Raw genomic sequence first — 23,221 nt, forward strand, 5'->3', positions numbered from 1 at the left:
AACTTAAACATTAATCATATAGACATATATAGACACACACACATATATATATATATATTCAATGAAAGACATGATAGATATATTCAATGAAAAGTATGATAGATATGAAGAAAAGCAAAGATGTTTTCTAAACTCATATTTCTTTCTGTCCCATATCATGGCTCTTGACATGAGACAGAAACTCCAGAAACTCTGGGTTTTTCTCTTACTAACAGGCTTGGAATTGGAGAGGGACTGAGCCAGAGTCCAACTTCAAAACCAGCTTTATAAATTTAGAAATATGGTTTAATATTACTTACACAACCCATTCAGTTGTCTTGATATTTCCTATTGGGCAGGTATTTTTCCATCTGTCAGTATCCAAACATCCAGGGTCCCTTGAATTTCTCAAAGATGAGTGTTTTCCTGTGGAGATAAGAACAGAACCCTGCCCCCATTTTATGTTTTTCTTACCACCTGTATGAATATCATCGTTGTGGATGAGTTGTCATTTCTCCTTTCCAAGAGGTTTCTCCTCTTCAAATCGAAACTTTATTAATTTTGATGGTATCCACAATTTTTCTTCTCCTGTGGAAACAAGAGCAAAACCCCTTCCCCAACGTAGCACATCTCCTGGCTTCCACTGAGAGGTCAGCACATCTTTGAAATAAATCGGTTGATTTAGTTCAGCAGACTTTTCCATTATCCAATGTCTTTCTGCTGCTGTCGTTCCTTTCTCATTAGCGTTAAGAAAATTCAAGGTTAGTAAAGCATTATGTAATCTATTTCTGGGGGTATTTTCAGTCCCTTTCTGTTTGTTCAGCATATCCTTTATAGTACGATTTGATCTTTCTATAACTGCCTGACCTGTAGGATTATTTGGTATACCTGTAATGTGTTTTATAATATAATAATCAAAAAAGCGTTTCATTTTCTTAGATACATATGCTGGACCATTATCTGTCTTTATTTGCGCAGGTATACCCCTGATGGCCATAACTTCCAATAAATGTGTGATTACTGAATCAGCCTTTTCTGAGCTCAGGGCAGTAGCCCATTGAAAACCTGAATATGTGTCTATGGTGTGGTGTACATATTTTAATTTGCCAAATTCTGCAAAGTGGAACACATCCATCTGCCAGATTTCATTCCTTTCGGTGCCCCTCGGATTAGCCCCTGCAGGCAGTGGCGTTTGGTTATAGAAAGAGCAAGTAGGGCATTTCTTTACAATCTCCTTAGCTTGTTGCCATGTAATTGAAAACTCTTTCTTCAAACCTTTGCTATTAACATGATGTTTTTTATGAAATTCAGAGGCTTGTAGCACACTACCAATCAATAATTGATCAATTTCTGCATTATCTTGTGCTAGAGGACCTGGCAGACCCGTATGGGATCGGATGTGTGTTATGTACATAGGGCAAAGCCTGTTCCTGATCAAATCTTGAACCTGGAGGAACAATGAGGTTAGTTCAGTATCATCAGGTATAGATTCAGCAGTTTCAATATGTAAAATAACTCTTTCTGCGTATTGTGAATCTGTAACTATATTAATAGGTTCTTTAAAATCCCTTAGCACCATAAGAATGGCATATAATTCCGCCTTCTGGACAGAAGTATACGGACTTTGTTCCACCTTATCCAAGTCTTCTGATTTATAACCTGCCTTCCCTGATTTATTGGCATCAGTATAGAATGTACGGGCTCCAGTTATTGGAGCATCACGGACGATTCGAGGAAGAATCCAAGAAGTTCTCTTTATGAAGTTAAGCCGCTTGCTTTTTGGATAGTTGTTATTAATGTCTCCCAAAAAATTAGCACAAGCTCTTTGCCATGGTTCATTATCTTCCCATAATTTCTTTAGTTCATCAGCAGTGAAAGGCACTATAATTTCTGCTGGGTCTATGCCTGCTAGTTGACGAAGTCTCAGCTTGCCTTTTATAATTAACTCAGAGACTTTTTCCACTTAAGTTTTCAGTTTCTTACTTGGTTTATGTGGTAAAAAGATCCATTCCAAAATAATATCATCTCTCTGCATTAAAATTCCTGTAGGAGAAATTTTTGATGGTAGTATGACGAGAATACAATCGAGCTCTGGATTCACCCTGTCCACATGTGCCTGTTGTAATTTTTCCTCAATCATTGTCAGTTCCTTTTCTGCTTCAGCTGTTAATTCTCTGGGACTGTTTAAATCTTTATCACCATCCAAGGTTTTGTTCAAATGAATTATTAAATCAGGTGTTATTCCAATAGCTGGTCGTAGACTGGAAATGTCTCCTAACAGTCTTTGAAAGTCATTAAGAGTCCGTAGGCGATCTCTCCTAATTTGTGCTTTTTGTGTCTTAATTTTTTGCAAACCTATTTTATAACCTAAATAATTAACAGAATCTCCCTTCTGAATCTTTTCAGGAGCGATTTGCAATCCCCATTTAGGTAAAAGTATCTTTATTTCTTCAAACAGTCTGTTCAAGGTATCCATGTTTGAATCGGATAACAAGATGTCGTCCATGTAATGGTATACTATAGATTTGGGAAATTTCTTGCGTATTATTTGCAATGGTTGGTTCACAAAATATTGGCACAGGGAGGGGCTATTTAACATACCCTGGGTGAGGACGGTCCAGTGGTACCTCCTCGAAGGTTGAGAATTGTTATAAGTAGGCACTGTGAAGGCAAATTTTTCTCTATCTTCTTTTTGCAAAGGTATAGTGAAAAAACAATCCTTTAAATCAATAACTATGAGAGGCCATCCTTTTGGTAATAAAGAGGGCAAAGGAATTCCAGATTGCAGAGGGCCCATAGGTTGAATAAACTTGTTGATGTCCCTGAGATCTGTCACCATTCTCCATTTACCTGATTTTTTCTTAACCACAAATACAGGAGAATTCCAAGGGCTGGTAGATTCTTCTATATGTCCAGCATCTAATTGTTCTTGTACCAGCTGTTCTCAAGCCTGTAACTTTTCCTCAGCTAAAGGCCATTGCTTTGTCCATATTGGTTTCTCAGTCAACCATTTTAGAGGCAAGGCTGTTGGTATCTCTGAAGGGACATCAATTGCTTGTTCTTGTACAGCCCGAATGGCCGGTTTTCTCCGTTTGTAATATCTCTTAATATTATTCTCAGAAATATAGGCTCTAGATTTAGCAGGAATGTTAATTTCAGTATTCCATTGTTGTAATAGGTCACGACCCCATAAATTCATTGCGATATTGGCTACATATGGCTTTCATTTTCCTATTTGTCCCTCTGGCCCTATACATTCAACCCATCTCATGCTCTGCCTTACTCGAGATAGGGTTCCAATTCCCAGGAGCTGAACATTTACATTCTGAAGAGGCCAACACGGATGCCAAGATTCTGGGGTAATGATACTTACATCAGCACCTTTGTCCAGCAGGCCAGTAATAAAAATGCCATTTACACACACTCTCAGTTTAGGTCTTTGATCATTTATAGAAGTTTGCCAAAACAAACGTAACTTATCTTTCTGATCATTATTGCTTGTAACAGTAGGCATAGGGCTTCCTAATTGTCCTGATGAGGCATGTTCTCTGCAGAAACTGGATATGACTGAACCATGTTTGCCATGGGGGCCTGTGAGGCCCCCCCTCTCACGTTTCCCGGCTGTATCAGGTTGCCTTGTCTATCTCTTGTAGACCTGCATTCATTCGTCCAATGTCTGCCCTTTCCATATCTTCTACATAAACCTGAATGCTGAGTCCTCCTATTTCTGTTATTTCTAGAAGATGCATTATTATTATTATTATTTCTGGAAGATGCATTATTATTATTATTATTATTTCTGAAAATCTGTTGTCTACAATTCCTTTTCATATGACCCATTTTTCCACAATTAAAACATTTGGTATTCTGGTGTCTCCTTTTACCATTGGAAATTGCTTCTTCTACCAATGCTTCAGTGCCATAATCAAATGTATCAACATTGAGTGTATGCAAGACCCATTCTTCCAAAGGCGCTGATCTGAGCTTTAAAGGCCCCAAAATCCTTTTGCATTCCACATTTGCATTTTCATAAGCCAAAGACTCAATCATTATACGTCTTGCTTCTGGGTAAGATATCCCTATTTGTACAGCCTTAGTTAATCTTTGTAAAAAGTCACTAAAGGGTTCTCTCTGACCCTGTTTAACTCTGACAAATGATTCCATTCTCTGTCCGGGGTCTTGTACCCTGTCCCAAGCCCTTAAGGCTCCTGTAGTACACATGGAAGGGTGTGTTTTCATCCAAATTAGCTTGTTCCTGAGGATCGGAAAAGAGCCCTTCACCTAGAATTTGATCTAGGGAAATGTCAATTCCCTTCGCTTTTTCCTGCTGTTCTAAGAGTCTAGCCTCTTGCCTGAATAAGCATTTCCATTTCAATTGCGGTCCACTCTCGAGTACTGCAGAGCTCAGCTGGAGCCAGTCTGAGGGGGTTGCTCTGCTTGTCGTGGCCCAAGATCTTAGCATCTCTTTAACAAAAGAGGCTTGCATCCCAAAAGTCATGACAGCCTGTTTTATTTCCTTGAGATCATTCATATGCACAGGCTCCCATGTATCCTCCTTGATGACCCTAGGGTTTTTGGAACCAATCACCTTCTCTGTTGTTATTACTGGAAAGGCAGGTAGAGCTGTAGGTAGAGCTTTGTGGAAATTGTCCCGGAGAGACTTACCCACAGATGTAGTTAAAATTTGCCTTTCTACCCTTTGCTCTTCCTCATCAGAATTTAGAAATTCCTCAATCTTTTCAATTCTATTCACCATTGCCTTCTGCAATGTCTGAATCTCCTGTCCAGAATTATGTTCCAAAGCCTTCACTGAGGATTCTAAAGTATGAAGTTTGTCCGTTAGAGATAACATCTCATCTTTGGACATAATTTTTATGGCATAAACCATGCCTTCTTGTATTGACAATCTTTCCGTCAATCTGTCATAAGCTTTAGACAAAATCCGATTGTCACATTCAGCAGTTTTGATTCTCTCAGTTAATGTTTCATTTCCTACAGAAAGGGACTGAATCTTATGGTCCAGATCAGCTGTTCCCTCTTCCATAGTAATGAATTTCTCCTTAACATCAGCCTGAAGAACTTCAACCTGATTCTTGAGAAGATTGTTATCAGCCTGGAGAACGTCAAACTGATTCTCGAAAAGATTGTTATCAGTCTGGAGAACTTCAACCTGATTCTTGAGAAGATTGTTATCAGCCTGGAGAACTTCAAACTGATTCTTGAGAAGATTGTTGTCATTCTCAATTGTTTTTAAGCGTTCAATCTCTACCTTAAGAATCCTGGATTCGTCTCGTAAAGACTTTATCATATTTCTATTATCAAACCATTTGGTGCCAATGAAAACTACGAATCCCAGAAGGATCCATAGATGTGGGGTGATAGACACCTCTTGTAAAATCTCCCACATGGTACAATTAAAAAAATCATTAAATTCTTGAACAGTAATGTGTTCAGACATTTTATTTGTAAAAGAAAATTTTTTTACCTGCAATGATCGGTTCCTGCCAGTGGTGGTCTCTGTGTTTTTGGAGCCTGTCCTAGAACTAGCTCTTGTAGACCAGGCTGGCCTTGAGCTCACAGAGATCCGCCTGTCTCTGCCTCCCAAGTGCTGGGATTGAAGGCGTGCACTACCAAGTCCTGGCAGGCCTCAAACTCACAGAGATCTGCCTGCCTCTGCTTCCCAAGTGCTGGGATTAAAGGCATGCTCTACCACTGCCTGGCCGGCCTCAAACTTGTGATCCTCCTGCCTCTGCCTCCTTCAGCAAATCCTACCAGTGTGGGCCACCACAACCGGCCAAGTCACTTTGTAACAGACCAAATCTGACACTGTGGCAGCTTTTGTTGCAAAACCGCAAGTACTTCAGCTTCTGCTAATTCAGGCAGTGTGGTTCCGCTGCAAAACTTAGCCAAGGCAGGCAGAATGGGCCTGTGTCGCTGAGTGAGTCTTGGACTCGGCACTGGGGCTGGAGTCACGAACTGAAAAACAGCACCCGGGAGGGTGCTGTGTTAGCTAGCGGGCTACCCGCTTGAGTCGGGGGCAAAATAGCCCGACGTTGGACGCCAAAATGTAGCGGCGTAAACGAATGCAGACAGAGTGTAAAAATATATATATATATATATATATATATATATATATATATATATAGCTTTAATGTAGAAATAGACTTACAGAACCACCGTTCCCACGGAGACCAGGAAAGCAGAAGCAAGAGCTCGGAGCTTGCTTGCCAAATTTATAGGCAGACATTAGCCCGAGGCGAACACGCCCCTTAAGGGGCGGGACTTATCCCTATAATTTGGTACAGAAAAGCAATGGAATATTCATTCCTCCTTCACTGTTTTTTTTGTGTTAAAAGATCAAAAGAAATGGATGTTAAAGTTAATGTACACTGTCTCTCTCACTGATAACTAAGGTTATTCAAATTTATTTTGGAAAAGTAGATGATGATGAAAGGAGTCAAGAACTTTGTGTGTGTTTGTGTGTGTGTGTCTGTGTTTTTGTGTCTGTGTGTGTGTGTTTTTGTTCCAGTTTTATTAGTATTTGTCCACTATAGGCTCACTTTTGAATCTACTGACACTGTTTAAAAAAATTTCTTTATTGACTGCTAGTTTTGTTTTGTCATTTTTTAACTTGTTGCTTATTTGCTTGTATGCTGTGAATTTTTTTTTTTCAAGAGAGAGAGCGAGAACATAAAGTTGGGTGGGTATGGAAGGAGAGAGTAGAGTTGAGAGAGTAAAAAGTTAAGACATATTTCATGAAAAATTCTGGTTAAAGTTCATTATTCTAAACACATACATCTATACATATATGAGTAACTTTGTAAGACAGATGAAAACTGTATTCCATTATGAATGTGGTTGTATTAGGTTTTCCTCTAATATTCCTTCATACATAAATGAAAGTACACTCACAGGAGTTCATTCACACAACTTAAAATAATCATACATGTTTATACAGAGTACACAAAGGATATGACAATGAAATAATAAGAATTTTATAAACCCAGTTCTAGTAAAAGAATTAAGCAATCCAGATATTTATCTCTAAATGTTTTAAATCTTAACATAAGCGATTCTAATTTTAAGAACTAGAAAATGTAGAACTTTGGTAGAGGTCCATACTTTTGTTCAGTCAACAGAAAAAGCACACAAAACAATATCTAGGTAAAATATCTGTACGTACTTACTACTTGACCTAGCTGTCATTTTAACTTTCAGCTACAAGCTCTGCCTGCTCCAAAACCAATTATGACAGAAAGTAAATTAGATACAAGACTTTGGAATCAGCCAGGTATTCTAGGTAATTGAGTATTTTCCCTGAATTTGTCAAATGCAAATGGACTAGATATTGTTTATGTATTTATTGCCTGTACATATTTTATATAGTTATTGTATATAGTTTTCCTTATATTAGTTATAGTCTTCTTTATTATTATAGACAAAAGGGGGAAATATAGTATTATATTATTTGTGTTTTTATAAATAAAGCTTGCTTGAAGATAGGAGGGCAAAGTAACTATAGTAGCCAGTAATACAGGCCAGGAAATGGTGGTATATACACCCTTAATAGCAGGAAATGAATAAAGAGACAAATAGATCTCTGTGAGTTTAAGGCCATCCTGGGCTACACAAGATTCAATCTGTGTAAAAGAGATACAGGCTCACACAAAGGTGATCCCAGCACTTTGGATCACATGCCTTTAATTTCAACACTAAGGAGGTGGAGACAGGAATGATATGGCTGGGCAGAGAGGGGAATATAAAGGGGAAAAGGACAGAAACTCAGTGGAGTGTGGAGTCTGAGATTGGTGCAGAGCATTGCAGAATCATCCCTTTGTTTTTGGTAGAGGCAAAATCTCTTTAGTGGCTTGCCTGTTTTGATTTGATCTTCAGCTTGAATCTCGATATCTGTCTCTGGGATTTTATTATTCATGTTACATTTAGCTTGGGTCATCCTTGTGTATTCCTGTGATTTCCCTAGTATCAAGTGTATCCCTAAGCCTGCAAAGGCTCCCTCTCTCAAGATATCTCTTTCATTGCTCTCCTACTTTCTCCCTCCCCCAACTAGACCATCTCATTCCCTCATGTTCTCACTGCACATCCCCTCCCACCTACTTCCCTCCTACCCCCAGTTTATTCAAGACATTTCATCTATTTCCCCTTCCCAAGGAAATCCATTAATCCCTTGTTAAGTTGATAAACTCCTTCAATAATGTGACAAGATACAATTTTAACTAAAAAAAAATCAGTAGCCCTTTTCTATACAAATTATAAACAGACTGAAAAGGAAATCAGACAAGCATCACCATTTACAATAGCCACAAATAATATAAAGAATCTTGGGGTAACACCAAAGAAAACAAGTTCTATACGATAAGAACTTTAAGTCTTGGAAGAAAGAAATTGAAAAAGATATCAGAAAATGGAAATGTCTATGCAGTGTCATTTCCTTTGTATTTTAACAAATAAAGCTTGCCTGTGGATCAGAAAAGTAAAACAGGAACTCTGGCCAGCCCTACAGATCAGGCAGCAATGACACACACCTTTAATCCCAGTAACCACACTAGTTTGTCATAGAAATTATATAGTGAATAGGATTATTCCATAGCGTAGGCCTTTTTGAACAACAGGTGTATGATGGCCTTGGTATGTGCCTTCTTGGATTACATTACATCATCATTGATATATGGTAAGTGTATTCTCTAGTAAGCCTAATGATAGTAGGGTAAATGAGCTGTAATGAAATCATATTACTAGACCTGAAGTTAGCAGGAGGGTGGAAAATGCCTCTGTAAGAGGTCATGGGCATGGATTAACTATGTGAAATGCATGTGTTTGGTGGGTCATTATATGTTATCATGTAATTAGAGGGTAACTATGAGGGTAAATGCACAAGCTTAGATTAAGGCTACAGCAAACTCTAGAATGGTGAGTAGGGCTAGGATGATGAATGTAATCACTGCAGTAGGTGGGCTGATGCTTGTGAGAACATGTGTGGCCCCTCCAATGAGATGAATTAATAGCTGTCCTGAAGTGATACTGTGTAGTAATAAGGGTGGCGGGGCTGCGTTCCCAGCACCCCAGCTGCCTGCATGGCTAGCTTATGCCCGAAATAACAACACACAAACTGTATACATTTAAACACCGCTTGGCCCATTTCTATCTAACCTCTTCTAGGCTAATTCTCACATATTAATTTAGCCCATTTCTAATCATCTGTGTTGCGCCCCTAGGTCCGCTTACCGGGAAGATTCTAACCTATGTCCATCCTGGGTCGGAGCTTCTTAGCGTGCATCTGCCCAGGAGCCAGGAGCATGGCGTCTCTCTCAGGCATCTGTTCCCGAGAGGACAGCAGTCGAGTCTGAGCTCACTTCCTCTTCCTCCCAGCGTTCTGTTCTGTTTACTCGTCCCACCTATCCTCTAACCAATAAAATGGGCCAGGGCAGTTCCTTTATTAGCCAATGACCTTCCTCCATCAATACTGGCTGTTAATCGGGCTGCTAGAACTGTAGGTTGAAAGAATAAGCTGATAGTTTTGATAATGATGGTATAGACCTTCAATCCCAGAACTAGAGAGAATTATAAAATGGGAAGAGAGAACCCCCAGTCTCAATCTCATTCTGAGGTTTCCTGAAGGAAGGGTCACCATATTTAGACTGAGGTCAATGTAAGAGCCAGTGGCTAACTGTTTTGCTTTTCTGGTCTTCAGGTTAAACCCCAACATCTGTCTCTGTTTTTATTATTTGTGCAATAGATCTCCTGTGCTCTTGGATAAGTAGGATCAACATAATAAAAATGGTAACTCTATCAAAACAATCTGTAGATTCAATGCAATCCCCATCAAAAACCCCAAAACAGTTGTTTAGTGTGAGGCACTATGAGCTCTGCTTAGTTGATTCTGTGAGATTTATTGATATGTCCTTAATCCCTATGGTTCCTACAATCCTTCCTATTCATCTTCCACAGGATTGCCTGAGCCCTTGCTAATTTTTGGCTGTGGGTCTAACATCTGAATGGTAACACTATTATGGTAAGAAACTAGTTACAAAATATGTCAAAATTTCCAGATTCAAAGAAGTTAAAAACTCAGAGTTTCCCAGCTTTTCAAAATCTTAGTATATTTCTTATATAGGCTAAACTTCAATGTGATTTTGAAGGTATCATTGTAAAGAACCTTCAGTAAATAATTTGGCAAGTGTCCTTTAGAATAAGGAGGTAGGGGTAGGGACCAGAATATGTCTGTAACAAGATTTCCTGGCAATAATTGGCTGTGCAGTTGCTATGTTTGTGTACTAAGTCTGTTAAATAGCTCATTTAGCAAATCCTTCAGAGGTGAGTAGAAAGAAATATAGTTTGGTCCCTTTGAGACTGGGCATACTTTCATGTTACCATATACCTTATACCTATAACTATTATGTGCAGAGAAAAGATGTTCATTTCTCATATATTCTCATTGAATTTTTCAGGGTAAGACCGACTTTGACTTAAAAAATACTTTTATATAGTAAAAACTGGATAATATTTTTTTTCTGCAGAAAATATTTTAGTCTCTTTCAGAAAGTCTAACTCTGGTATTCTTAAAGAGTGTCTGTGTACTTTCTCCTGTCTCCATGTTTTCTACAACATAAAGCAACAGTGAATGAAGCTAAAATACAGTTTTGTCTGGAATGACTCAAACCTCAATTTGTATGTTCCCAGTTCTCTTCTATGTGATTCATCAGGAAGGTAAATCAGAACTGAAGAGGAGTAAACTATGAGCAATGTATTGGACACAATGTCTTTATCTCAAAAAGAAAGGGTAAGTTTTCCAATATAACTTAACCTATTTTATTTATCTTTTCTCCCATTTAGGATCAGCTCATCTTCATTTTGAGTCCTGGAAAACCTGAATAACATGTTTTCTTCATTGGTGCGAGGCTAGTAATAGTTTGTGTTTCTTTATCTTACCCTGGACTCTGAGACTGGACAGTGTCTCCAGTTATCTACATACTTCCTATTCGCAAAGTGCAGGGTCCGAACAGAGAAGAGGTGTGGGCCCTCAGGACAGAGAGCTATTTTGTGATGAAGCTGCTGAGACTGTATGGTAATGGGGATGAAATCAGTGTTGGGGTTCAGCATAAACTTTCTATTTACAATTCACCCTGTGGATTTGATGTAATGGCTAATACAGGAAGTAAAAAACAGAAAGCAGCTCTACTTAAATCTTAAAACAGTATATAGTACTTTGTTTACACTTTCATGAAATTTGTCCTGATTCATCTCATGATTTTCCTCCTCTGATTCTTACTGGAAGTTATGTTCTTTCTCTTTTCACTATGATTCTTCACATAACTAGGACAGATACAATTGCAGTATAAATATAGAGGTTACACCACTTGAAGCACAAAGGATTGGCTTCTGGTCCTGTGTCTTGTCTGGCTGCTGTTGATAGATAACCAACATGGTCTTGGTAATTACAATATGCTGTAATGTGTGCAGACTGGAACAGCACAAATTTGTCTTATTTGGGTATTTAAAACTGACTGAATAAAGTGACTGAATAAATAATGCTAAAACAAAAACGAGACAAGAATCTACTAGGGATGACAAATCCAAAAAATTTACACATACAAACTTTAAAACAGAAATACATTAGAATACCGCATTTCACCATGTAAATCTATGTAGGTGGTCTGAGGAAATGGTATTTGCATTGTGCTCTCTGTCCAGACAAAACAAGAGACAAGTGGTTTTAGAAAAGGAAAGTTCATCAGGCTCTAATTTGTAGAACTTACAGAAATAAGGGACTGTATTGGTGTGATTGTATGGAGCGCAAGTGGCGAGACATGTCTGGAACGGTGATGCTGAAAGTGAGAGTGAGTATCTCAACCACTGTGATATGAAACAGTAATAATTTTACAGCACATGAATCATTCCATTTCACAAGCTACCTTGTCCATTTACAGTGATGATAGGGAAAAGGCAAAGAGGGAGAGAATATAGGAAAACTGAAGGAAAAAATCTAAATGCTGGTCCTTGTTTTCTGATTAGATACACAGAAAAGACAAATCACTAAAGGCTGTCAGTGATTTTATTAATTAATTCCTGGGATATTCAAATTTATTTTCTGGATTAATTACTAGATTAGAAAGATAGATAGATATAAACACAATAGATACATAGAAATATATGTGGATATGTATGCTTGTAAGTATATATCCCAATGTAATTGATTGTACTTCTGCCATTACATTTTATGAGATATTAGGATATAATAATTGTAAAATGTTGTGCCAAAGGAACCATAGCCAAAACTATATAAATATTAAGATAATCTTTTATAAAACAGAGAGAAGATACGTAATTTTGCTATTCCTCTAGAAGATAGTTGAGGAAGAGAACTTCCACTCTTCTAAGACAGGGGAAGTAAAACATGAGATGCCCTGCATGGCCATTCTGCTTTATCTGGCTTTTGACATCAATATTCCTAAGAGACTTCCATTATGACATTTCTATGTGTTTATTTGTGGAATCATGAATAATCATTCTCACTTTTGTTTGAACATTGTTTATTCATTCAATTTTATTACACCTAATAAGGAAAGTTTCTGTTCTTCCACTTCACACTGATTACAAAACCTGCTTGTATAACACACAGCATCCAGAGATGACTTCAGGATCAGACACAAAGCCTTTGAGTTCCATGTTTTCTAACCCATTTAATTTTTTAGGGCAAAGCTGATTTTTTTTTACAAATATAATGAGAGATCAACAGATGTATGGAGCAGGAGAACCCTGGATTTTTATTACACCTAAGCTCTTCAGTACCTCCCACACATAAATCATAAAATTCCACGGAATAACTAACTCGGTACTATTTTATTTCAGGAGATAAATGAAATTTGCCTTTGTTTTAATTACTTTTATTTTTCGGTGGGTCTGTCTGTCTCTTTTTTCCCTATTTCTGTGCCTATCTCTCTGTGTCTCTGTATCATCTATCGGTCTCTCTTTTTTGTTCTGTGTGTGTGTGTCTCTGTGTGTGTGTCTGTGTGTGTGCCCATGTGTCTGTGTCTGTGTGTATGTGTGTGTGTCTCTGTGTGTGTGTCTGTGTGCCCATGTGTCTGTGTCTGTGTGTATGTGTGTGTTTGTCTCTCTGTGTGTCTGTGTCCGTGTGCCCATGTGTCTGTGTGTGTATGTATGTTTGTGTGTAGTGTGGTGAAAGTCAAAGGGCATTTTTCAGAAGTAAGTAGTTTTTTCTTTCTGTCATGTAGATTCTAGGGATTAAGTTAAATTGTCAGTATTGGTGGAAGCACCTTTTCTGCTGAGCATCTCACCACGTCCTAACAAAGGGTGTTCTTATGTTTTGCATGCCTCAATTTTATGATAAACTAATGAAAACACACCCAAAATTCAACACATTATTTTCAAAAACCTCTTACAAGAAACCACTTAGATCTCTAAACTTTTGTTGTTGAAGTCAAACTACCTAGGTGAGATTTATAGATTAGTTTGCCTAGATGACTTTTCCCTAATTTTCATATCACTGGAATATACACCATTAGACGTGTTCTTTTTCAATTTTTCCTTCATTGCGGAAATACTATATTAAGATGCTATATAGTTTTTTCTTTATGTTTTTATAGTTAGAAAAACAAAAAAAAAATGTCAATTTATACCATGTGGCCACTATAGAAACATTACCAATATTTTTAAGGTTGATTTATCTCAGCTATTTGGAAGAAAAAATAGGGTTTGAAAGAACGTAAAAATTTAGCAAATAAACAACTTGAAATTAAAGTTCTTCACATTACTGAAGAACCAGTCATGAAAGTCACCATAGCAATGGTACAGTGGTGTTTAAACATATCTCTATAAGATTATATTAATTTCACTAACCTTTATAAAAACCCCAGTTTCTTTATTTAATAGCCAATAAAAGCAACACATATACAGAAGGACTTCCCACAACACACTCTTGTTAGAAACAAATTATTACTAAAAGAAAGAAAAAGGTTATAAAATAAAGTAATATAAACATAAAAACAAATAAACATCAATAAGACAAAACAAACAAACAGAAAAAGAAACTAGCCAAGTTTCAAATGTTACAAGGTGGGCTTTGTAAAAGTAATTTTGATTCATCCTTTGAAACAAAAGACAATTCTGGAAGAGTAAAAACTGAGTGTTATATTTTAAAGAACTGAAAAAGCATGGGATAAAACCAGACTCTCTGAACATGGCAGACAATGAGGGCTGACTGAGAAGCCAAGGACAATGGCACTGAGTTTTGATCCTGCTGCATGTACTGGCTTTGTGGGAGCCTAGTCTATTTGGATGCTCAACTTCCTAGACCTGGATGGAGGGGGAGGACCTTGGACTTCCCACAGGGTAGGGAACCCTGACTGCTTTTTGGACTGAAGAGGGAGAGGGTGAGGAGTGGGGGGAGGGGGAGGGTAAAAAGAGGTGGGGAGGAGGAGGAAATTTTTAATGAAAATAAATAAATAAAAAATAAAAAAATGAATGCTTTGTAGGACTAAACTAAAGAAGAAGCATTAGCAAATTGTAATATATGACATGAATATGCCACAACAAAAATAATTACAGATCTAACTAAATATCACTATTTACTAACAAATCTCATTATTTTGCTAGATTGATGATCATTCAAAGAAATATCAAGATTGAGAAATTACTTTACAAAGATGAGAAGTATGACATTTTCAGGAAAACATGAAAATGTAAGTTATTTCTATAAAATTTTGTATAATGCTAATAAAATATATTTTTGTTTTTAGCAGCCAACTAATATAATTTTTTTAAACACTTAGCTTTTCTGAAAATAAATTATTACCACACTTGTATGTGTGATAAGGGTATGCAGACACACAGATACATATACACTCATAAATCTCTGCAGAAACTATGTATATATTATGATATTGTTAAATTTTATAATACTTAAGACTGTGAATTATAAAAGCATGTGAGACGCAACCAGTGAAGACATCCTATCCTGACTACCTGAAATCCATCCCTGCACCCTTATGATGGAAGGAGAAAATTACATCCTCTCTCCTTCACATGAATGTTACAACATGCGTGCACATGCAGACACACACATGCGCGCACACATACGCACACACGCACATGCACATATACACATACAAAGATCAACACATGAATAGACACAAACATGATAATAATTTTATAGAAATTCTAGGTCAAAGTGATGGCATGAAATTGCATTGATCATTTTTTCAATCACATAAAGTACAAATATTTAAATAAACAATTAAAAGAAAACACAAAGCTTAACATTGCAGCAATGGAGTTTTTAAAATACTACTGAAAAAATTTATATGTATATATACACATATATAATTTTTAAAAAATACCTTTCTTTGTAGATATCAAAAATTTTAATAAAAGCTCAAACTTACAGGTAGAGAAGTTTAATTTTTAATGGAATATACTTAAATGTATTAAAAACATAATATAGTTTTCTTTGATTATAACAAACTCAAATTTTTGTACAAAACCTTATTTTATCATGGTCACAGTAATATGGTATCTTGAATATAAGAGGTAATTTTGAAATATGACTAAATAAACTTTTGTAAAGTATAATTTATCCAGGAACTAAATGACTAAAAGGAAGATATGATATGGGATGTACTTGTGTATATGTGTTGCTTGCTTTTATTGCTTGATGAATAAAGGTATTTTGGCCAATGGTTTAGCAATTTAAAGCCAGGTGGGTATTCCTAACAGAGATAGAGTAGGTGGAGTCAAAGAGAAGTTATGTAGCCACATAGTACCAACAATTCTAGTAAACCAGTCTTGTGTCAATACATATAATAATAGAAAAGGGTTACTTTAAGATGCAAGAGCTTGCTAGGAATATGCCTGAGTCATTGGCCAAATAGACCTATAATTAATATAGTTTCTGCTTGATTGCTTGGGTCTGGGCATCCCTGAAATGAAGGTTCAGTCTCTGTTTACAAAGACGAATGAATTGAATTGAAATTTTTGTTATAATGGAATCACAAAAAGTAGTTGTTAATTGTATTAAATAGTGCCTTTCAAATTATAGACCACAGGAAGAGAATTAAGCAATGGGGTCTATGTAAGTATGCATGTACTCATTTCTTCATACACATGTATATATCCCTGTATCCATGAAGGTTCTCATTTCTTGAAAACATTCAGAAGGAAGCAAAGGAAATATTTGTGCTCATACCCATTAACAAACACATGCTTTTCCTAAGTTTCCAAATTAATAAGTCATTTTTTCAAAGACAGAACAAATTCTGCAGTTTGGAACATTAATGGGAATCAAAGTAGAGTTAAACAACTTTCATATTTTTCAGTCCTGAAATTCAAAACTTTGATCCAGTACAATAAACTTTTGAGTCAATGTTAAATCTTATTGAGAACTAAATATCTATGCTGATAGACATTGGGGTAATTGAAATCTTCAGGGATTTCATAACAAAGAAAGCTGGGACAAATGGCCTGTGATAGATCCAGTGAATTTCAAGTTTCAATGATCCAAATATGCTATTTTTTTTTCTTGGCAGGTTAAACATTTGTCAGACTCTTCTTATCTACTCCATCCACTGATATGATGTATAACAATAGTGTGACTGAATTCATTTTGTTTGGCTTGACACAGAATCCAGAAAAGCAGAAAGCAGTATTTGGAGTCTTCTTGATTCTTTACCTCATGACACTAATGGGGAACTTTCTCATTGTGGTGACCATTAAGAAAAGTCGGACACTTGACAGCCCCATGTACCTTTTTCTCTTCTATTTGTCCTTTGCTGATGCTTGCTTCTCTACAACTACAGCCCCTAGATTGATCATGGATTCCCTCTCTCAGAAAAAAACCATTACCTACAATGAATGTATGACTCAGGTCTTTGCAGCTCACTTCTTTGGGTGCATGGAGATCTTTGTGCTTATCCTCATGGCTTTTGATCGCTATGTAGCAATCTGTAGGCCTCTAAGATATACAGCTATAATGAGCCAGCGTATCTGTGGTATATTAGTGATTCTTGCATGGGTAGGTTCTTGTATCCACTCTTCAGCACAGCTTTTCTTGGCCTTAAGATTACCATTCTGTGGCCCAAATGTTATTGATCACTATTTCTGTGATTTGCAGCCCTTGTTGAAACTTGCCTGCATGGATACCTATTTGATAAATTTGCTAGTTGTGTCTAATAGTGGTGCCATATGCATGGTAAGTTTCATACTATTGCTTATATCTTATATTATCATTTTATACTCTCTGAGAAATCACAGTGCAGAAGGAAGACGAAAGGCCCTTTCTACTTGCACTTCTCATTTCATTGTGGTGGTCCTATTTTTTGGTCCCTGTATATTTATATACACACGTCCACTAACCACTTTTCCAGTTGACAAGATGGTGGCTGTGTTTTATACAATTGGGACACCTTTGCTCAACCCTCTTATCTATACTCTGAGAAATGCAGAAGTAAAAAATGCAATGAAAATAATATGGTGTGGTAATGACTTCAGTTGATAAATACTATATGATGATTCTAAAGTATAACACCTTAAGAGTTTAGCTTTGATACAGGGACTGAAAAGATACAGTATTTCTGAGAGTATATAATCAAGATATCTTTCACACGTGTGTGTGTGTGTGTGTGTGTGTGTGTGTGTGTGTGTAATACTTTGGAATCAGTAAACTGTCATAATATGTCCTCTGACCTCCTCACATGTGTCCTGCTGGATACAGACACATAAATAAGCAAATAAATAGTTAAATATATTCAACAAAAATTTTAAAAATCAAAATCTGATTCAGTTCTCACTTATGGATAGAAAATAGATAATTAAACACGTACATGTGTATGAAGTTGCAGGGTATATATTCTGCTTCATCCTGTGGATGTTTGGAAGTCTTTTAAAGAATAATAATAATAATAATAAGGCAGCAAAGTTAAAGATGAAGACAACTTAGAGATGATGTCATTAAAATGAAGTTGTTTTCAATAGTATGCAAATAAAACACAAAGTAATAAATCATCGTGACAATGGAGTGAAATATAATGGAAAACAAATGACCAAGACACTGTTACTAGCTATGTCTGTGTGTGTTTGTTGCCATACTGGAAAAATGTTTAAAGAGAAATGTAAATATAAATCCTCTTTAGAAGCGAAAAAAAAGAAGTTTCTCTTGACATTTCTAACTACAAGCACTTGTTACAAGAGGAAGTTATCCTTTGCTATCACTGAGGACATTCCCTTATCTGTCCAAAGTGTCCCATCTTTCCAGTCAAGCTACTTTCTGTCTCATGAAGAGTGAAAGGCAAATGACTGTGTCACTCTAGCCCTGAGAACACTGTTAGTAATGAACATTGTCAATACTGAATAGTGTCAACCAGAAATTCTTACCTGTATCTTCAACAAAGTCAACAAGAAACTAATCTTGCCTAAATTTTTATGGTCTCAGATCTTTGAATCAATCAATGGGTTGGGATTTATGCTAAATAATAGCATTAACGGAGTGGTAGTCCATTCCATTGTGTAAATGTGTGCTTTTACATGTGTATATGGATGTGTGTGTGTCTGTGTGTGTGCATGTGCATGTGCAGAACTTGAAGCAAAGATAAATCATATCTTTACGATTCTTACTATTAACTACTGATCAAGAGTTTTCCTCTAACTGCTTTATTTTGGAGATTAATATATTTTTAGCATACTGTCATCATAGAAGTATGCAGGGTGGCTGGATAATATTTTGCAATTTCATATAGAGTCCAATCAAACTTTCAAATTTATTAATGGCATAATTGTTAATGTATAAATATGTTGACTATGATATGGTAATTTCAATTGACAAAGGAGTTATACATTAGTTACACGATAAAAACTACACTATTAACTAAAAGAATAATCATATATTTTTGTTTTGTGGCAGGATCTCACCATGTAAATCTGTATGTCCTGGAACCTATTTTGAACGCAAAGATGGCCTCAAACCCAGAGACATCCTCCTGCCTCTGCTTCCTCAAAACTGGGAGTAAAGGCATGAGCCAGCATGTCCAAACTTCAAAAGTAGTTGTAATTCTGTTTACTAAATTGTAAGCACAGGGGCAGGTGATTCAAATTTATATAAAAAATATTTTAACAGTAAGAATTAGCTTATAACATACATACTCTTTGTTGGCCTATCTTTATCTAGTTAGTAATCCTTACATATTAGGCAAATATAAGGTCATATTTCTCACTTTAAGATGCTTTTCAATATTTATATTTTGTTATTAATACCCATTATAATTAATTATGAGGTTATTTTAAAAAGTTTCAAATAATAACATTAGTTCTAATTTTTTTCATTACTGCTAAACAAAATAATAAGTATAAAATATATAAATATATTATCATAAAACATTTCTAAAAGTTTTTTTGAAATTTGCCCTGTAATTGAGAAGGAATGGAAAAATGAAAAGTAGTTTAATACTCATTCACATTTTCTGCTTGAATGTACTACAAAAACAAAAACAAAAAAAGGACACTATCAGTGTTGTGAAATAAGTTTCATCTTTGGGTCACTTTGACAGGTGATAATGACCTTTGCCTTCTAACAACCATATAGGCATTTGCATGCCTCTCATCTATCAGTTTCCTTCCACTATATGTATGTTTTATTTTCTCCACCTGTTGGTCTGTTTCTTGAAAATGTCATAGCTATTTACTCATTTATTTCTCCTTTTAGATTTTTTTGTCCACAGATTATCATGTGGTTGTTTGTATTATAATATTTTTATAAATTATTAGTGTCCTTGTACTTATAATACTGATTTACACAATAATTATTTATCCTGAAGAAATCATAAGTAAAATATTATCTGTAATTTTACCCCTGAGTAAAAATCTTCACAATCCCCCCAAATAAAGTACCTTCCTAAAAGTGATCATAGAATTCAACTTCTGTGATATTAATAATCTTTTATATATGGGTTATTATTAATTAATAGCTTACTTAATTATTTAGATAATTTTAAAACTGTAACTTTTATCATTACTCAGAGGAAACAAATATATTGAGAAAAAGAATAATGACATTAACTGGGGTCATAGCTCAGTGGTAGAACACTTATCTGTGATTGGAAAGATTAAGCAGTCCCTCCCCATTTTGTTGAGAAAAAATAATGGCAGAAAAGGAAGACAGAATATAATGATGCAGGCTGGCTTCACTGAAAAAACAACACTCAGTCTCACAGTCAATGTTTTATTCATGCAAATTCATTGACCATATTGATGAGTTCATAAACATAGCTTCAACAATTATATCATATACTTTAACCATATTCTGAACTCTATTCACCCCAGTTTATCCCTCAATATCCTACCCATGTCTTTTTCTTTCTTTTGAATAGTTCCACTTTTCTTTTCTCTTACATATATGTTTCTTTTTTCATGTTTTAATATGTATTAACCTAGGCAATACATTATAGTGGCACTCACTCAGGGGATCAAATGTTAACATATTTTTTAAGAGCAGTTAGAAGAAAATAATGTGCTTCATGTCTTGTAGGTAGGTGTTTAAGAACACAAGATATATTTTAGACAAAAAGGCAATAGAAAGATGGACTGACATAATCCTAAATGAAGCAAGGAGACACTAAGGTATTAGTAAGTCAAGAAAAGGTTCAATGCTGAAAAATTTATAAATCCTATACTTTATATATTTTAAATTATACCATTTATCTCAATAGCTACAAACATAAAATACCTTTCTGATTTCTAGGGAAGGAAGGGCAGTTTTATTCATTATTCATTTCTGAAAGAAAGACTACTTCATATGAGAAATCTGATGCTTAGCATAAAAGTTACTTGGAAAAAAACTTTCTAATTCCTCCAAAGCTTCTTCATAGCATTTTTCATCTCTGCATTCCTCAGTGTGTAGACAAAGGGATTCAGCATGGGTGTGACAATTGAATCTGACACAGCCATGGCCTTGTCTATGGGGTAAGTAGACACAGGCCTCACATATAAGAAAATACATGGCACAAAAAACAATACAACCACTGTGAAGTGAGAGCCACATGTGGAGAGAGCTTTTTGTCGCCCTTCAGAGTTATGGGTCTTTAGAGAACATAGGATAATTATGTAAGAGACAATTAGAATAAGAAAGATGGCCATACACATCACCCCACTGTTAAATATGACAATGAGACCCAGGGTATGGGTGTCCATACAGGCCAATGTCAGCAACTGAAACAAATCACATAAAAAGTGATCTATGACATTGGGACCACAGAAAGGTATTTGATACATGAATAGAAGCTGAATGGTTGCATGTGCAAAACCCCCTACCCAAGCACCTCCCAAAAGCATGCAGCACATATGAGTACTCATGATGGTTCTGTAGTGAAGAGGTTTACAAATGGCCACATAGCGATCATAGGCCATCACAATGAGAAGAATAATCCCCACACCTCCAAAGAAATGCTCTGCGAAGAGCTGAGCCATGCAGCCTTCAAAGGAGATGGTAATATGTTTGGAAAAGGAGTCTACAATCAATTTGGGGGCAATGACAGATGAATAGGTGATATCCAAAAGGGACAAAAAAGTGAGGAAAAAGTACATTGGTGATCTCAGACTCTGACTTGTGATCATGGTCACTATGATGAGCACATTTCCCAATACCATGACCACATACATGAATAGAAACACAGTAGAGAACAATTTCCGCAAGTGCCAGTTCTCTGTAAGACCCAAAAGTATGAACTCCGTAACATTGTTTGGATTTCCCATTTATTTTGTGATTAGCATTCCAGTTCATAGTTGTTGAACCTAAAAAAAGAAAATGTGATTTAAAATTAATCATCTGTGTGCGTCTAAGTCATAAAATCTCATATTGACTTTCTGTACCACTAACCATTCTGCCATATAAGGTAGAAGAAATATGCTTTGAACTCTAGTCATGAAGGCCAGTATGGTGACCAATGACTATAATGCCATCACTTGATGCTTAGAGCAAGAGAGAGCAGAAGTTCAAGATCAAAGTCATCCTTGACTGCATAGTAGTTTGCTCCTGATTAGTCTAAATGAGACTATCTCTCAACAAAACTGTTCTTTCAGGTTAAAAAGGTTTTTCTCTCTCCTTTTAAGCTTATGTTAATTATCAATGGGCAACATTTTTGAGGAAAGAGTTTCAGGACAGGGTTTCTCTGTGAATCTTTGGCTGTCCTGGAACTCACTCTGTAGACCAGCCTGGCCTCAAACTCACAGAAATCTGCCTGCCTCTGGTCACTGAGTGCTGGGATTAAAGGACTGCACCACCATCCCCTAGCTTAGTGTGCCACTTTTGACCTACATAGGTGGTTAGACTTCATTTGAAAAGTAAAAGACTGAGGTACAATCAGTTTATAAATATTTTGATGGCGGCATATGTCCAGGATTTGTTGACCATATATGTAAGAAAATTTAGCAAATTGTGTTATTCTTTTGTTTTTTAATGATAATATTTTCTATACATTTTATTCTGACTATAATTTTCCCTTCCTCTACTCTTCCCTATGGATCCCCTCCTCTCCTACCATCAGGATCAACCTCTTTTCTGTTTCTCCTTAGAAATTAACCGGGCATTTATGGGATAATAACAAAATGAAATGTAACATAAAATAAAAAAAATGACAAGTCAAAATAGGAAAATCAAGCAAAGAGAAGGAAAAGCAATCAAGAAAAGGTACAATAAAAAACACAAGAGAAGTATGAAGCTGCAGAGACATACTTTTGTGCACAGTCAGAAATCTAATAAATACACAAAAACCGGAAGCCATCATATATACGCAAAACCTATAGGGAGAACAGATAGATAAATAAGATAAAATCAAAATGCAAAAGCACTGACACATGATTACGGGACAAGGAACCTCCAATGATGCCAGTTCCAAAAAAACTGTAGCTATACCACTGTCATTTCCTGCTTTCCCTTCTATGTCTGAAATTATATACTTACTACGTATTATTATCTAAGTAACCTTGATCAATGATGATTAATTCCCAATTTGAGAATAAATGGAAGAACAGGAAGCTGATTTTCTTGCTTGTAATTATATAATTTCTGTTTTGTAGATTCAGCATCTTATAACAAAAGCTATGAAAGAAGAGGTCATAAATTTGAGATGGGTACAAGAAGAATTACAGGGGAAATAGAAGCATATGGAAATGATATGAATACAGTTATCACCTATTAAATTCTCAAAAAATGTAAAAGAAGAAA

At 36.1% G+C, this 23,221-nt stretch overlaps 2 protein-coding genes across 2 annotated transcripts; one reads left to right on the top strand and one right to left on the bottom strand.

The window, feature by feature from the left end:
* Positions 1 to 16,582: 16,582 nt before the first annotated feature.
* Positions 16,583 to 17,503, top strand: LOC121466411 (olfactory receptor 4C11-like). The gene has a single exon (XM_041680107.1). It carries the CDS (start codon positions 16,583 to 16,585, stop codon positions 17,501 to 17,503), a length of 921 nt encoding a protein of 306 aa, XP_041536041.1.
* A 1,166-nt stretch (positions 17,504 to 18,669) lies between these two features.
* On the bottom strand, positions 18,670 to 21,768 carry LOC121466412 (olfactory receptor 4C6-like). The gene is made up of 2 exons (XM_041680108.1): positions 20,851 to 21,768; positions 18,670 to 18,732 (listed from the first exon to the last, which is right to left on the bottom strand). Exons 1-2 carry the CDS (start codon positions 21,748 to 21,750, stop codon positions 18,670 to 18,672), a joined length of 963 nt encoding a protein of 320 aa, XP_041536042.1. The 5' UTR covers positions 21,751 to 21,768.
* Positions 21,769 to 23,221: the final 1,453 nt, after the last annotated feature.

The sequence above is a fragment of the Microtus oregoni genome, unplaced genomic scaffold, assembly GCF_018167655.1.
Source record: "Microtus oregoni isolate MIOR12 unplaced genomic scaffold, Mior012 000033F_ref0000390, whole genome shotgun sequence".
Classification (NCBI taxonomy): Eukaryota; Metazoa; Chordata; class Mammalia; order Rodentia; family Cricetidae; genus Microtus; species Microtus oregoni.

What these genes read in the sequence shown, in the direction of transcription:
- LOC121466411 (XM_041680107.1), top strand. Translation starts at nt 16,583, where the DNA reads ATGATGTATAACAATAGTGTGACTGAATTCATTTTGTTTGGCTTGACA.
- LOC121466412 (XM_041680108.1), bottom strand. Translation starts at nt 21,750, where the DNA reads ATGGGAAATCCAAACAATGTTACGGAGTTCATACTTTTGGGTCTTACA. An exon ending in ATGCTATGAAGAAGCTTTGG is followed by an intron (nt 18,733 to 20,850) that starts AGGAATTAGAAA and finishes TCTATATGAAAT; the next exon opens with TGCAAAATATTATCCAGCCA.